Raw genomic sequence first — 16,309 nt, forward strand, 5'->3', positions numbered from 1 at the left:
ACATTATGAAAACCGAACCTAGTTACACATTTCAACACTTCAATCTCTATGCTTACTTAAAAGCAAAGATGTGCATTTCATGTCAGCAAATTTTGTCTATATAGACACAAAATGTAACATTCTGTGATAGAAAGACAGCAAATGCATATCAAGATGATTCTCAAATAATTATCTGATAGGTCTCTTTTTCATGCTACAAAATCTTTTCCAACTCATATAAAATCTAATTCATTGTATTCTCTCATTTTCATTTTCTTGATGGAGGGTGGGTTTTTTTTGTAAGCTTGGTAGGACTACATCTTCATCATGTCCATCTTCTCACGCCGATCGGAGGGGATAGCACAAGATTTGAACCCAAGACTTCTGGTTCGGTGAGACTTCATTTCCACGGCCATTGCTAATTGAGCTATCTCATGTGGACTTGATGGGGGAAGGTTTGAAATCTCATCATCTTATCAAATTTTTCATCTAATATGACACATTTAAAGCTTTGAAACAATGACCTCATATACACCTGTTCTACAAAAAATATTCAAAAGATTTGTCAGACATATAATTATAAGAACAAGTTGTCAATTGGATGTAGCTTGTGTGGTTAGGAGAAATGTTGTTATCCTCCCCACCCAGGTTCAATTCCTGCATTGACATGTTTGAGCTTATAATGAGTATATCCTTGTAATGATTTCGAACCCTGTTGTCTAAGGTCCCGTGGTGACCAAGAGATGCATATTCCTCATATGGAGTATAAAGATATATCTTCGAAGGAACAAAAAATTATAAGAACAAGTTTCATCTTAATGCTTTCCCTTACTTCAGTTCAAAATTTGCATGTCCTTCTGTTTATATCCAGTTTGATTCAATTTTAATGCTCAAATAAGAGCATAAGAATTATAAACCTTCATTTTGAAAACTAGTGAAATACAGATCAAAAAAAAGTGATAGGGCTTTATAAAGTACCGCGGAAAGCATAATTTTAGCTGCAGCCATAAAATCTTCTGTCTTTCCACCAGTGCATGAACCAATGTATACTCTGTCTATCTTAACGTGCCTGCATTCCCTTGCTAAAGCACGATTGTCAGGCGAGTGAGGCTGCACCATCAATTGTAAAGGAAAAACTCATGAGAAATAACAAGATAGAGGAAGGAAAAGAGTAAACACAAATACATGGCAACTTCAGTAAGTGGAAGAGTATAACAGTAATCCTAACATTCATTTTTCGATGAATCAAATAATGGATAATATATCAATGCCATTGAACACAAGATGATTACAAAGATGAGAAAAAGCATCACATATCATAGAATTTTAGTTTTCATTACAGAACTTATTTTTCATCGTGGGACTACAAAAGTGATTGTTGTAAAACCAACAGCTCACCTTTGCAACCAAAGGTTCTAGTTTGGAAACATCAAATCTGTACTCCTGGAGATATCTGCAAGGCACATACGCAAGCGGATATGGACAAACATTAGTTCCAGCTACACGTCTAGAATAAAATACAAACTACAGGAAAAAGTCAATGATCTGTGTTCGAAACTTGAGAGTGACAGCACAAGAAAATAATAATGTCCACCAAGATAAAGTATAAGCAAAACAATCTGAAATAATCTTAATTCAAGAGTGTAACTTTTGCATAAAATCTTAAATTCTAATGAATGCATTGGAACAAGAAGCTGATCACAGGCAGAACACTGAAATCTATTACTAGCATAAAGCGTCAAGTTTGAACAAAAGCTCCAAAAGTGCCAAATGCCACCAAGCCTAAAAGACCTAAAGTAGGAATCCTTCACTTTAAAGTTTAAACATACAACTAGGAGAAAAAGTAGATCATTGCATGATTTCAATCGTCTATTAATTGCAACTATATTATGTGATGATGTTAATTTTAGATAGCGATGGTATGTTCTATGCATAAGAGCAATTTACTTCAATTTTCCAGAGAGTCAACGCTGGTCAAATCAGCAGAATTTCTCCTCCAAATCAGCTCAGTCAAACCCAGTCAACTAGGCCTCCAAAAACAGTCCAAATCAGCCCAAAACAATCCTGAAAAAATCAGACAAACTTGGTCAATGCACAGTCAAACCTGCGTTCAAAAGGCCTGCAGTCAACGCTTGTCAACCTGCACAGAAATTCTCAAAATCTGCACCAAAGAAGGCAGCCTGCCCTAACAGAAATTCTCTCAAGAAAAATGCAGTCAAATAAGGTCAAATGCTGCCCGGTCAACACTGGTCAAACTTGCTGAAACTTGGCCAACGCAGGAAAACAGAAAACACAGTCAACCCTTCGCACGTGTGGAGGAGAAAGCTGCCTGAAATTTGTACGAACCAATCAGATGAGGAGAGAGAGAGACGTGTGAGATGATTAATGTCTAAATGAGGTAGATGCTCCTTCTATTTATATGCAACATTGAGGTTGAAGAGACATGACTTTTGCGCTTCTTGAGCCTACATTATATTGCTGGCCGACCTTAACATTTTGTCCATAGAAGAAATAAATTCATAATTCCATTTATACATGTCAGAATGAGATGAACTTTAGATCAATCCTGCACCTCTCGGAAAGAGGAATCCAACAAAAATATCATCTCCATCATATGAGCTGTCTAAGGTGGAGTTTGGCCCTAGTTGCCAAATTTAACACTCCCTCTCAACTAGGGAGAAATTCACTTGCCAAACCATCTGTCAATCTGGACCATACTTGTCATCCCTGCGCTGCTTTGTTGAACCATGAAGAAATAGTGAAGAAGAAATGATCAAGAGTGTGTCATACCACTCTCCACTGGCCCGAAGTCAGTCTCCATTGATCCCAAATCAATATCAAACATCCTAGCATAGGGAGTACGGTAATACACAATGCGTCCATCGATAGTACTATGGTCCCTATCTTCATTTCCCTACTCATTGGCCAGATGAGAGGTACTTCCCATGAGTCTCGAACTACATGGGTAGGATGTATCGGCAGGAGAAGGTGAACCACTCATCCTGCTCATATGCCATAGGAGAAGGTGAACCACTCATCCTATGCATATATCAACCATCATGGGGTATCACAGGGGAAGGTGAACCACTCACCCTATACACAGCGCACCACTAGGGGAAGGTGAACCACTCACCCTATGGTCGCTCATCACTCCAAGAAGTATCCCAAGCCCCCCGAAGCTCCCAGAGCTCAATATCCAACTCAAACAGGACCCTGATAAGAGGGTCTCTCCACGACTCCAAGCCGTTCATGGAAGGTTAAGAATTTGACCTTCCCCAAGGGCTTTGTAAGAATATCTACAACCTGATCAATAGTCCCAATGTGATGGAGCCTTATTGCTCCCTGGTGTACCATATCCCGAATAAAGTGGTACCTGATATCAATATGCTTGGAGCAGTCATGAAATACAGGATTCTCATAAAGACGAATCCCACTTTCGTTGTCGCAGAAGATCACGGTGGTATGTAGCACATGTCCAAACATCTCACTAAAGAGCTTTCTCAACCAAACAGCATCACAGGAGGCCATACTCGCAGCAATATATTCGACCTCAGTAATGCTCAAAGCAACCGATTTCTGCTTTCTGCTCATCCAGGATATCGAAGCAGAACCTAGTGAGAAGCAACATTTTTATGTGCTCTTACAATCCACCACACTGCCAACCTAGTCAGCATCAGAATAACCATGGAACCTCACATTCCCAGCAGTGTATCTCAGTCCATAGGTGATTCTGCCACAAAGATATCTCAGAAGATTCTTGGCAGCAATCCAATGTATGTGATGAGGCTTCACCATAAATTGACTCAATGTATTCACTACAAAGCATATTTCCAGATGAGAGTTCACCAAGAACATCAGGGCCCCCACGAGTTGAAGATACTCAAAAGGATTTTCCAAATCAGGCCCAACAGCACTTCCGCATAACTTTTTGAAGTTAAGTTCCATCGGAGTAGTCACAGACTTGCAATCCACCATCCCAAATCTTTCAAGTAGCTTCACAATGTATTTTCCTTGAAAAAGGAAAATCTCACCTGGCTTTTGCCAGACCTCCAATCCTAGGAAGTAATGCATCAATACTAGGTCCTACATGTCGAATTCGGAAACCAACTCCCTCTTGCATTGATGAATGAGAGGGTCTAAACCAATCAGAAAGAAATCGTCCACATAAATATGAGAGGTCTATCATTCTCAACCTTAGCTATCGATCCTCTCATACCAAGCTCGGGGAGCTTGCTTCAATCCATAGAGGACTTTCTTCAACCTGCATACATGTGTCTTACGGTCTTGAACTTCGAACCCCTCGGGTTGCATTCTACATAGACTTCCTCCTTAATTGAACCATGCAAGAAGGCGGTTTTGACATCCATCTGGTGTAGGTTCCATCCTTGCGAGGCAGCAAGGGCTATAATCGAATGAATGATGGTATATCACGCAACTGGTGCAAATATCTCATCATAGTACACACCTTCCTTTTGAGAGAAGCCTTGACTTTTCAACACTTCCATCAGCTCCATGCTAGATCTTGTAAAGACATTTCGAGGTGACAACAGGTTTGTCCTTGGATCTAAGGACTACATCCCAGACATCATTCTTCATAATCGACTCATACTCTTCATTCATAGCATCCTTCCATACTTGGTGCTTCACAACTTCTTCGAATGCGCAAGGCTCAATTTGAACAATGGTGCTCATGGCAGCTAAGTACCCTTCGTACCTATTCGGCTTCTTACTTTCACGAAATGTCCCCCTTGGTGTAATATGTCTCTCAGTGTCTTTGAGAGTTTCCCTAAGCCATGAGGGTCTCCTTTTTGAGGAGGAGGGCTCATGAGGAGGTGGATCAATGGGATCCATTGTCCTTCAACATCGAGCATCGGCTCATCCTACGATTCTTCCTAGTTTCCTATATTTGCTTCTTTGTCCTTCCTTGGAATGGGAACGTTCCTAATCTTCCCAAGGGCAGCATCTTCATCGAAGGTGACATCATGATTTATCTCCACTTCTCTTTGACCAAACACATAGATTCTATATGCCTTAGAAGTTTCACTATAGCCCACAAATGTTCCTTTCTTTCCAGATGCATCCAATTTGCTTCTCTTTTCTTTTGGGACATGAAAATACACGAGTCTAACAAAATTCTAAAATGAGGAACATCAGGTTTCCTACAGGTGAAAACTTCTTTGAGAGTTTTGGAGTCTAATGCTTGATGAGGGCATATATTTTGAACATACACAACGGTATTGGCAGCTTCTCCCCATAGGAACTTTGGAAGGCTTTGATCATGTAGCATGGCACGAGTGGCTTCTATAATAAAATGATTCTTCCTTTCAGCAACACCATTTTGCTCAGGAGTATATGCGATAGTAGTCTCCCTCTTAATGTCAGCTTCTCTACAATAGTCATTGAACTCATTTGATTCATATTCAGTTCCATTATCGGTCCTCAATATTTTGATCTTCTTCCTTATTTGATTTTTGACCAATGCTTTGAAAGAATGGAACCATGTGAACACTTCATCCTTTTTCTTCAAGAAATAAATCCAAGTTTTGCGAGAGAAGTCATCCACAAAGATAGCATAATATAGATATCCTCCCAAAAATGTCATGGGCAACATACCAGATAGATCAGAATGAACCAATTGCAAAATTTCGATAGTCTTGCTATCACTTGAGGGGAATGGTCCCCTTGTATGTTTTCCTTCGGCACATCCATGACAAACACCTTCATGTTCTACTTTAAATTCAGGCATACCTGTCACTATCCTCCTTGCATCGAGTAGGGCTTTATAATGTAGATGAGCAAACTTTCGGTGCCATAATTTGGATTGAAGCGATGTGTCACAAGACATAGCTCCCAATGGACTTCCTCCAACTTGATATAGGCTATCTACCCTAAATTCAAGAGTAAATGCTTCTTTGAAATTTCTTTTCCAAACACGTACCTATCCATCGATGAATGCCACCTTGAATCCTTTCTCCTCCATTGCCGAGATGGATACCAGGTCTTCTTTAGATTAAGTACATATAGTACTTCTTGTATATGAATGGCGTTACCTTGATTCAATTGAAGAGTAACAGTCCCAACTCCTTTCACGGGATAGGTGGCATTGTCTCCAAGAATGATTTCCAAATTTGTATCGTTTCCTATCAGATTTGAAAGAACTTCCTTATACCAAGTGAAGTGCCTTGAGGCACCACTATCAATCAACCAATTTCCCAAGGTATCCGATGAAGAGGCAGTAGAGAGGGCAAAAATAAAATTAAAAAAAAAAAAAATCTTGTTATCTACAACACTAGATTCATCATACCTGGAGTTTCTTGATCTTTTGGGAGGTCGACCATTTCCATGTTGAGTATTATGTAAAAAATTAGTTAGTATTTAATTTTAGGTTTATTATTTAATTTTAGGTTAATTAGACGAAAGGGCACGATCATAAGATCATGCCCTTTCCCCAAAGGGTGCCCATGGCGGTATATAAGCCAAGAACCCCCAATGTAAACAATCATCTTCAGTCAATTAACCATTAATACATATTTATATACATATTTTTCTGCATATCAAGAAGTTTTCACATCATCTGGTATCAGAGCCAATACGAGACTGGTGACACCCACAAGTTCTGCTGGCCATCAGGCCCTATGGGCTTTTCAGAAAATAGCAGTGCGTGTGGGCTATTCGTATTCTGCCTAGAGTGTGTTGTTACAGGCTTGCGGCTAAACAACAGCCAGTGGCAGGGTTCTTTGCGGGACATAGCTACTCCGAGCCATAGCTAACTACCAGGCAAATTCACACCACAGCCAAACACGCTCAAGCGTCAGAAGGTGATACTCTACGCTAGGTGGTATATTGAGACATCGGCGGTAGACTGTTGCCGTTACTAAGGTCAAACCCTCTACGATAACCTGCAGCAAGCTCTGCGGTACCCTGTGGTAATACACTGAACCCAAGGGTACCGGCGTCGTTTTTTCTCTGCGGAGGGACCTGCAGTTATGTGTAGTGGATTGCGGTTACGTTGGAATAATCGGTGTGGTGATAGCTACATAGAAGGAACTACCCAAAAAAAATATAACGTGACCATCGGCAGGGAGGGACGTGACTGTACAACCTGGCAGATAAATACACGCCCCCACAAACTCACTCAATCTCGACAATAACAATGGCGGATTTCCAAAAAAAATTGGTTGACGCAAAGCATAAGATAAATAACAACAACGATGAGGTCAATAAAAGATTAGATGATTTCCAGATCAAGCTTAAGAGGCAGGCTGACGAAATCAAAAGTCTTCAAGATACGACAAATCGAATAGAAATAAAGATGGAAAATCATCGTGTCCAATCAGAAGTGGATCACAAAGAGACCTTAACATTGCTGAAACTTCTGTGTAAAAAGATGAATTATAGACCCGCACAACTACTACAAGAAGATGAGGAAAATCAAGAGCACAACTCATCAGATTCAACGAAATCAACAGACTCTCATGAAAACGTTGAATCCTCAAAAAAATCAGCAACACCCCACCAAGAAATGAGTAACGCGACTCTTACAAACAAGCAACTCTGGGATACCTTTACTAATCAACACCCTTTTTTCGCTCAACCATTAGTGACATACCAGCGAAGGGCAAAAGTCGAGATGCCTAAATTCGATGGAAAACGAAAAAAACAATGTTGCATGGATAAATAAAGTAGAAGAATACTTTGAGATATATGACATCAATGATGATGACGAAAAGCTCAGGCACGCATCCATGAAAATGGTAGGGGAAGCATATAATTGGTATATGTGGCGGAAAAAGACAACACACGACATTAGTTGGAGAAAATTTAAGGATGCGTTCTTTAAAAGATTCCAAGGTGTAAGGGAAGAAGATTTCTTTTTAAAACTCATCAAATTATGACAAAAAGGAAGTGTGGACGAATACACTCAAGAATGGGAGACCTTAGTAACACGAGTACCTGGGTTATCAGAATCTCGTCTAATTCAATCATACGTCTCAAGACGCAAAACCCATTTACAAGTAGAACTTGAGATGCATGACATTACATCAATAGAAGTAGCAAGACGAAAAGCAAAAACAACCGAAAAGAAATTCGAACAAATATTTTGGTCAAAATCGAAAAAAACATATTCAAGACGAAAAATACCCCAGTATGTGGACTCAAACAATATAAGATATGTTCCACCACATTGTCGTGAAGATGAAAAATCTAATGTGGAAACACAAAGGATAAAAGAGGGTAAATGCAAACGCTATGGTGAGAAGTGGAACCCCAAACATAGATGTGCTTAAGGAAAAGAACCAAAGAACCTATATAATTGTGAAGCAACCAATGATTCAAACAATGAAGATTCTGACATAGAAGAATCAGAAAATGCCCCAGAATTCTCTCCAGAATTAGATGACGGAAGTATTCCGCAAGTGTCACTATTAGCGATGACAGGTATATCACAACCTCAGACCTTAAAGTTAAAAGGACACATAAAGAAGAACAACGTAGTGGTTCTCATTGACTCTGGTAGCGCACACAACTTTTTAGATGCAACCGTGGCAAAGAGACTCAATATTTTTTCGTTTCCCTTACCAAACATGAAAGTGATGGTAGCTAACGGTAAGAAGATTGAAAAGGTGGGGAAATGCCATAAGGTCAAATTGCAGATTCAAGACTTTAATTTAGAGTCTTCGTTCTTCACGATACCATTAGGAGGAGTAGATGTAGTCTTATGTATCCAATGGTTGCGAACTTTAGGTACTTATGCCGCCAACCATCAAGTACAATTCATAAAATTCAAATGGGGGGGTCAGAAATACAAACTACACGGATTCCAAGCACCAGAAAATCAAGTTGTATCATCATCTCAGATGATGAAGAGGATTCGAAAAGGAGCACCCACTTATGTAGTACAATGTCACCAATTAGAAATGTTATCTGCAAATATGACCAGTGAAGAGTCACGAGAGATACAAGCTAATTCAGAAGCATGAAAAAGTATTTCAAGACTGACCTATGAAAATGCCAACTAATAGGGAAATTGAGCATACAATAGAAGTCAAGGCAGGGTCAGACCCCATCAACATCAAGCCATACCGATATCCACATCACCAAAAAATGGAAATTGAGAGATTAATCCAAAACCTTTTAAAGTGTGGGACCTTGATCATCTTGGAATATCTGATCAAGTGGAAGGACTTACCCAAAGAAGATGTTTCTTGGGAGAATGAAGCATTTTGTCAACAACATCCGTCGTTACGTATGCTTTGAGGACAAAGCATTCTTTCGAGAGGAAGGCAATGTTATGTAAAAAATTAGTTAGTATTTAATTTTAGGTTTATTATTTAATTTTAGGTTAATTAGACGAAAGGGCACGATCATGCCCTTTCCCCAAAGGGTGCCCATGCCGGTATATAAGCCAGGAACCCCCAATGTAAACAATCATCTTCAGTCAATTAATCATTAATACATATTTATATACATATTTTTCTGCGTATCAAGAAGTTTTCACTTCATTGAGTAGCAGGAGCATTCCTTTTTCCTTTGTTGTTGAATATGCCATTCCTTTGATTGTTGTTGCCGCTGAAATTATTGTGGTAGTTGTTGTCATCATCCCGAGGTGTATCCCTTCTATTAGGACACTACCTAGCATAGTGGCCAAACATGTTACAAATAAAGCATCTACCCTTTCTTCCATCTTTGAATCCCAGTGTTCCTTACCATTGCTTCTTTGAACCTGCATTTTCTTCTTTTTAGCATGAGCAGAGAATGCATTAGGATCATTCCTATTTGAAGGCATGTCTCTCTCCATCATCCTTGTCTCTTCTTGAGTACATCTAGTCAACAATTCATCAAAACCTTGAATCCTGTCATTGTTGAGGATAGTAATGTTGAACACATGCCATTCACGAGGGAGACCTCCAAGGGCAATGGGAGTGAGCTCCCTATCAGCAATAACTTCTCCAATTGAAACAAGATCATTTTTTATCTCGGTAATCCTCATGAAGTAGGATTGGATATCTTCACCTCTTCCCTTCCTTATGTCCTTCAACTTGTTTTTTAGAAAGAGGACTTGGTTTGCATTGCTAACTTTGAACATACCAACCAACCTGTCATACATCTCCTTAGATGTGTTCAAATCAGATATGTATGCAACCAAATGCTTATTAATAGAATCCATGATGATCTTCTTAGCTTTGACTTCACCTTTCTTGTACTTTGTCTTAGCGATAGCCGTTGCATTTGAAGGAGGTTCAGTAATCTTTCCCTGCACATCGTCCATACCATCCTACTCTTCCAAAGTCAAATCAAGAGACATCTTCCATGCATGATAATCAGACTTATCATTGAGCTTGTCATCAGGTTTGAAGTAAGATGCAGAGGCCATTGAATCTTGTCATTGTCCAACAAATCTCAATGATTTTTCTTTTCAATCTTGCTTGGGTTTTGTCTTCACCTCAGCTCTGATACCATGTTAAAACAATGGTATGTTCTATTTAAGAGCAATTTACTTCAATTTTCCAGAAAGTCAATGTTGGTCAAATTAGCAAAATTACTCCTCCAAATCAGCTCAGTCAAACCAAGTCAACCTGGCCTCCAAAAATAGTCCAAATCAGCCCAAAACAGTCCTGAAGAAATCGGAAAACCTTGGTCAACGCACAGTCAAACCTACAGTCAAAGGGCATGCAGTCAACGTTGGTCAACCTGCCCAGAAATCCTCGAAATTTGTGCCAAAGAATGTGGCCTGCCCAAACAGAAATTCTCCCAAGAAAAACATAGTCAAACAAGGTCAAATGCTACCCAGTCAACGCTGGTCAAACTTGCTGCAACTTGGTCAACGCAGGAAAACAGAAAACACAGTCAACCCTTCGCACGTGTGGAGGAGAAGAAGGTTGCCTGAAATTCGTACGACCCAATCAGATGAGGAGAGAGAGAGATATGTGTGAGATGATGAATGTCCAAATGAGGTAGATGCTCCTTCTATTTATATGCAATGTTGAGGGTGAAGAGACGTGACTTTTGGGCTTCTTGAGCCTACAGTAGATTACTGGCCGACCTTAACAATTTGTCCATAGAAGAAATAAATTCATAATTCCATTTATACATGTCAAAATGAGATGATCTTTAGATCAATCCTACACCTCTCGGAAAGAGGAATCCAACAAAAATATCATCTCCATCGTATGAGTTGTCTAAGGTGGAGTTTTGCCCTAGTTGCCAAATTTAACAGATGAGCATGCGCAAAAACAATTGCTTGCAACAATAATGTCCTGCACCAGGGGATCAATTTGGAATAAGTTCTCCTCTAGAGGATGTTCAAGATGCAGATATCTAACAGCGAAGGAGCAATTCAAAAATCCATTTTTAAGAACTAAGAATGAAGATTCGTGGACATCAACTTAAGAGGGCAGTGATAAGTGCTATGGACGCCACTTTATACTCTCGAAACTTGAGCTTTTGCTTGCTTGTTTGCTTGATCATTTTGCAATTGGGTGCTTCCGCTTATTTGTCTTTGGGAATTTGATATGGATTATGGGGTGATCTAAAAGAAGGATAGACTTTGACCATGATTAAATTTTCTCACCTTAAATGGGGGGTTAATCTTCAATCCTAGTCACAACTTCCACATCATTAAGGTGTAATACAACTATCACATCATTCAAAGCAAGCTCTAACCCTTGATCTATGTGCAGTAATACAAAGAATAATCAAGAAAAAGTAAAAGGCGCACAAGAGAGGTGGAAAAGCAAAAGCCGAGTTGGTAACTCATCATCCACGAATGCTCCCTCCTCACATCTAAACACTCAGGATGTGGATACCCCCATCTGCCAATCCCTTTGACCATGAAGCCTCATTCCCTCTATACCACCATTATTATTCACTACCACCTATCAATTGAAGGGTGGACTAAGGAAACGTTACTTCCCCTTATGGGCTGGAAACACCTAATAGAATTGTCCTTTAGCCACTCCTACCTAGGAAAGAAACACCATGTGAACTCAAGACCCTGATTTTGGAAGGAAATCCTTATGTGAAGTATTAAATAGCCCATGACACTCAAGCTTGGTTCACTTAGATGCAATAATGATTTTTGTCTTATTGCTGCAAAATATAGCAGGCCTTGGAGAGGGGTACCTTGCAAGGCTATTAGTAAACCAAAAGACAACAAAGGGGTAGTGGCACACTATCACCATAGCCAAAACCTCTTGCTTTTACTGATTTTCACCAATGGGACGAGTCCTGGTATATGGTCACCTATAACAGATATTCTAAGGTTGAGGTACAAGGTGACTGAATGATGCCTTCTAAAAGAAAAACAAAATTTAGGCTTGGGCCTCCAAGAGGAGGCAGTTTATTTTCATTATAGAGACCTAGGGTAGACCACACAAGACCTAGGGTATGTTTAATAGGTTGAGTTTTAGTGTGGCCCAAGGTCAAGGTGAAGAGAATGGGTTTCCAACAATATATATCAGCAAGATCAAGGCATATGAAACCCTCAAATAAGCCCCCAAGTTGATGTTAAATCCGAAATAAGGTTAGCTTAGGGCTAGTAACTAGGGCAAAGGAATTTATGGACGAACTCGATTTTTGTGTCAAGAAGAGTTGTCACACACGCGAAGTTTTAGGTCTGTTGCAGGGCCCGAAATATTTCAAGAGTGTTTTGGGTCTGAAAAATCAGAGTTTGGCCAAGATTTGAAGAGCTTTGACCATTGTTGACTTGGTTGGATTTGACTTGGTAAAGGAAGGTTTGAAGGAGGGTTGAATTGTGTCTTGTGGGAGGTCTTGGTCTTGGTTTTTGGATCTTGGATTTCTCACTTTGATCTGATTCTATAAGAAGAGAAGTTGGTTGGGTTTTCCCCTTGTGGCGATTTTCCTTGGCTTGAGCCTTGGAGCCTATATCTTGTGTCCATTGTCTTTTGTGATCTTCATGTTTATGTTTTGGTAATTGTTTGATGAAGAGAATAATAAAAAGTAATGAGAATTAAACATATATTCACAAGCAATTATCAAGTAAGAGAAATCAACCCTAATTTGCTACCTTAGTGATTTCTCAACATGGTATCAAAGCTAAGGTGACGAGAAGGCAGCCAGAAGATTACTTTTGTTGGCTCATTTGAAGACATTTACATCAGTTACTCTGGAGGACATCATTTGCAAAGAGAATAAGGAAGGGCACAAGGAAGAAGACTCAGACCATCATTCATCTTGAAGAAAGACTACTACATCGGTTATTCATCTCTCTCTCTATCATTGAAGGCTCTTGGTTACTCATCATCATTTTGAAGAAGTTCATCATCTTACCAATCTCTCTCTTAGCTTTTTGGTCATCACTAATATTGGAAGATCTCTCTATAGAAAACATCTTTGAAGATCTTTGAAGCATCAAGATTCTTGGACACATCAACTACACTCTTGGAAGCATCATCAATCATCTTGAAGATGTTCTTGTACCAACTATCCTATAAGTCATCATTCATGGACATCTTTGAAGAGTTCTTAGAATCATTAAAAATCTTTGGAAGCATCAAGAAGGCATCATCTTCATTCAAGCATCTTACTCTTTTGACAAGTAAATACTTTATTACTCCCTATGTCTCAATCTTCAAATCAAATGACTTCATTTTGTAAGGAAGGCAACAAACTCAATGGGTCATCAAACTTTCAAGCATGGAAGAAGAGAATTGATTTGGTGCTCAAAGAAAATGAAGTCATGGATCATATTCTAGGCAAAGCTACAAAACCAGATAAGGATAAGACTCAAGAATTGGCCAAGTAAAATAAAGAAGAAGTTAGGTCTCATTGAGTTCATCAAAGATCAACTTAGCCCCTTTGTTGCAAATTTGGGCACATCTAAAGTAATTTATGACAAATTGGTAAAACTATATGCAATCAGTACCATAGGTCAGAAAATATCTTTCAGGAATCGACTTTACAAAACAAGGTTGTCGAAAGATGAAGACTTGGCCTCGCATCTTATAAAAATCACACAATTAAAAGATCAACTACATGGACTTGGGGAAGTCATTTATGATTCTGAATTAACCAGTTGTGTACTCAATGCTTTACCTTTAGAATGGAGTTGTTTTGTGACTAGCATCTATTCAAGAAAGGACACTCCAAACTTCAATGAGCTATGGGCTTTGTGTATTCTAGAAGAAACCAAATTGAAAGCCAAGGATGACACCCAACCCAACAATAAAAGTCTCAAGCTTTTGTTGCTGCATCAAAGAAGCTTCGAAAATTTGAAAGATTTAAACCTTGTCATAAGTACAACAACAATCAGCCACGTGGAAGACAAGACATGTCCAAAGTACAATGCTTTGGGAGTATTGGAAAATGTAACTATGCTCGGTCTTCATAATTAATTTTGTATATATTGTATAAGCAAAAGAAAAGAAAAATGTAAAAGCATGGGTTTCATGCTCTATTTCTTTTTTTGTCAAATAGGTCAAGCATGTTCTTCATGCTCTAGGGTTTATTGAGTCAATATTGTCCTTGTCATTTGTATAAGACCCTTATGGGCACATTATAACAAGAAAGAAATATTAAATTTGTTTTTAAAGTGTCATTTTTGGACTCCCAACACCAAGTTGACCCTACCAGTGAAGTTGGCCTAGAACAAGCCTATTCGGTCACTCAAGATGAGTATTTATTAGAGGAGAATTCGACCTATTGTGACATCAATCCAATCAAGTTTGATCTGCACCAAAAACAGAAGTTAATCAAGTGTGAAGGCAAGGGACAAAGGAAGAATCTAAAGCGAAGAAGAACAAGTATGAATTTTGACCTAAACTAGCTCGCACGTGCAAGATTTCTAGGGATTCGTGCAAGTTGTGGGGCCGAAGATTACAAGTCGAGTTACAGACCTAAAGTAAGGGACCAAAAACTTGTCTATTGCAGATTCGAAGGACCTTGACTTTCGTTGATTTTAACTCCTTGAAGAAGATACCTTGAAGGAAGACTTTGACTCCTTGAAGAAGATACCTTGAAGGAAGACTTTGACTCCTTGAAGAAGATACTTTGAAGGAAGACTTTGACTCTTTGAAGAAAGATTCGGAGGGTTGACTTGGTGTTTGGTGGAAGTCCTAATCTTGTATTGGTTATCTCATTTTGAATTGGTTCCACAAAAAGACGAAGACGTTGATTGGGTTTTGCCCTAGGAGAGGGGTTTTGCCCTGGCTAAGAGCCTACATATTGTGCTCAATTATTCTTGTGATCTTCATGTTCTTTTGATTTGATAGTTGCTTGATGAAGAGAAGATAAAAGAAGATAATATAAAATTGTCACAAGCTATTATCAAAGTAAGAAAATATTTTCTACCTTTCGATTTTCTAACATCATATCAGAGCTAAGGTGAGGAAGGTAAAAGGAAGCGTGAAGATCATTTGTCACAAAGAAAATTACAAGGAAAACTACTTTGAAACGGACACTTGAAGACATCTTGGGAGATCTTACAAACATTTTGGAAAATCATCACTTGTAAGGAAGAAGGAAGAAGTATCAAGAACCTTTGAAGCATCATTAAAGCAAGAACAACCAACACCTTGAATCAATCAAAAGGTAAGCTAGAAAAGAGACCTATGACATTAACAAGTGTACCTATGGCATCATCAATGAAATCTGAGAACAAGCTTCAAGGAGCTTCAAATTTTAGAGCCTAGAAGACAAGGATGGATCTTATCCTTGCTAGGCACAAAGCCTTAGACATTGTGCTAAAATAAAAGAACCTATAGATGATGTTGGCAAAGAAAAATTCAAGGAGAATGATATTTTAGCCATGAGCCTCATTGTGGATTCAATTAAGGTAAATCTAATTCCCTACATATCCACTCAAGATACCTCGAAGAAAATGTATGAAGCTCTCTCCAAACTATTCACAATCAAAAATATTGGCCAAGTTGTTAGCCTAAAGAATCAGCTTCAAACTATCAATATGACAAAGGAGGACACTATATCTTCATATTTCATGAAAATTTCTTGTATAAGATATGAACTCCAAGCAATTGATGAAATTATCCCTGATAAGTAACATGTAATATCAGCCATTTTAGGTTTTGCCCAAATCATGGAATGCCTTTGCAGCTAGCATCAATAGTTGGAAAGAAACTCCATCATTTGAAGAACTATGGTCTAGCATATTTTTATGTGTTTGTGCTAGCATATTTCTCAGTTTCCAATTTATCTTCCACCAAATTTAATATGGTGGAAATTGCAGTATAGCATTATTCATTGTTTTTGTGGGCAAATAAATTGTTAATTAGTTTACAGTTAGAAGAATAATTTCCAGTTGTTGCAATAGTTGAAAATTTCACATTAAACATGAAGCAGATGGAAGTATTGA

General features: G+C 38.8%; 1 protein-coding gene across 1 annotated transcript in view; it reads right to left on the minus strand.

The window, feature by feature from the left end:
- Positions 1 to 16,309, minus strand: part of IIL1 (isopropyl malate isomerase large subunit 1) — a 173,204-nt gene that overhangs the window by 69,272 nt on the left and 87,623 nt on the right. Inside the window, exons 11-12 of the mRNA XM_089460207.1 lie at positions 1,378 to 1,432; positions 958 to 1,089 (exon numbers count right to left, since the gene is read on the minus strand). Of these exons, the coding sequence (XP_089316333.1) occupies positions 958 to 1,089; positions 1,378 to 1,432 (187 nt within the window). The remainder of the gene's footprint in view (positions 1 to 957; positions 1,090 to 1,377; positions 1,433 to 16,309) is intronic.

The sequence above is a fragment of the Pinus tabuliformis genome, chromosome 7 (assembly GCF_031772625.1).
Source record: "Pinus tabuliformis cultivar Carrire ecotype Pingquan chromosome 7, CPIR1, whole genome shotgun sequence".
Lineage (NCBI taxonomy): Eukaryota > Viridiplantae > Streptophyta > Pinopsida > Pinales > Pinaceae > Pinus > Pinus tabuliformis.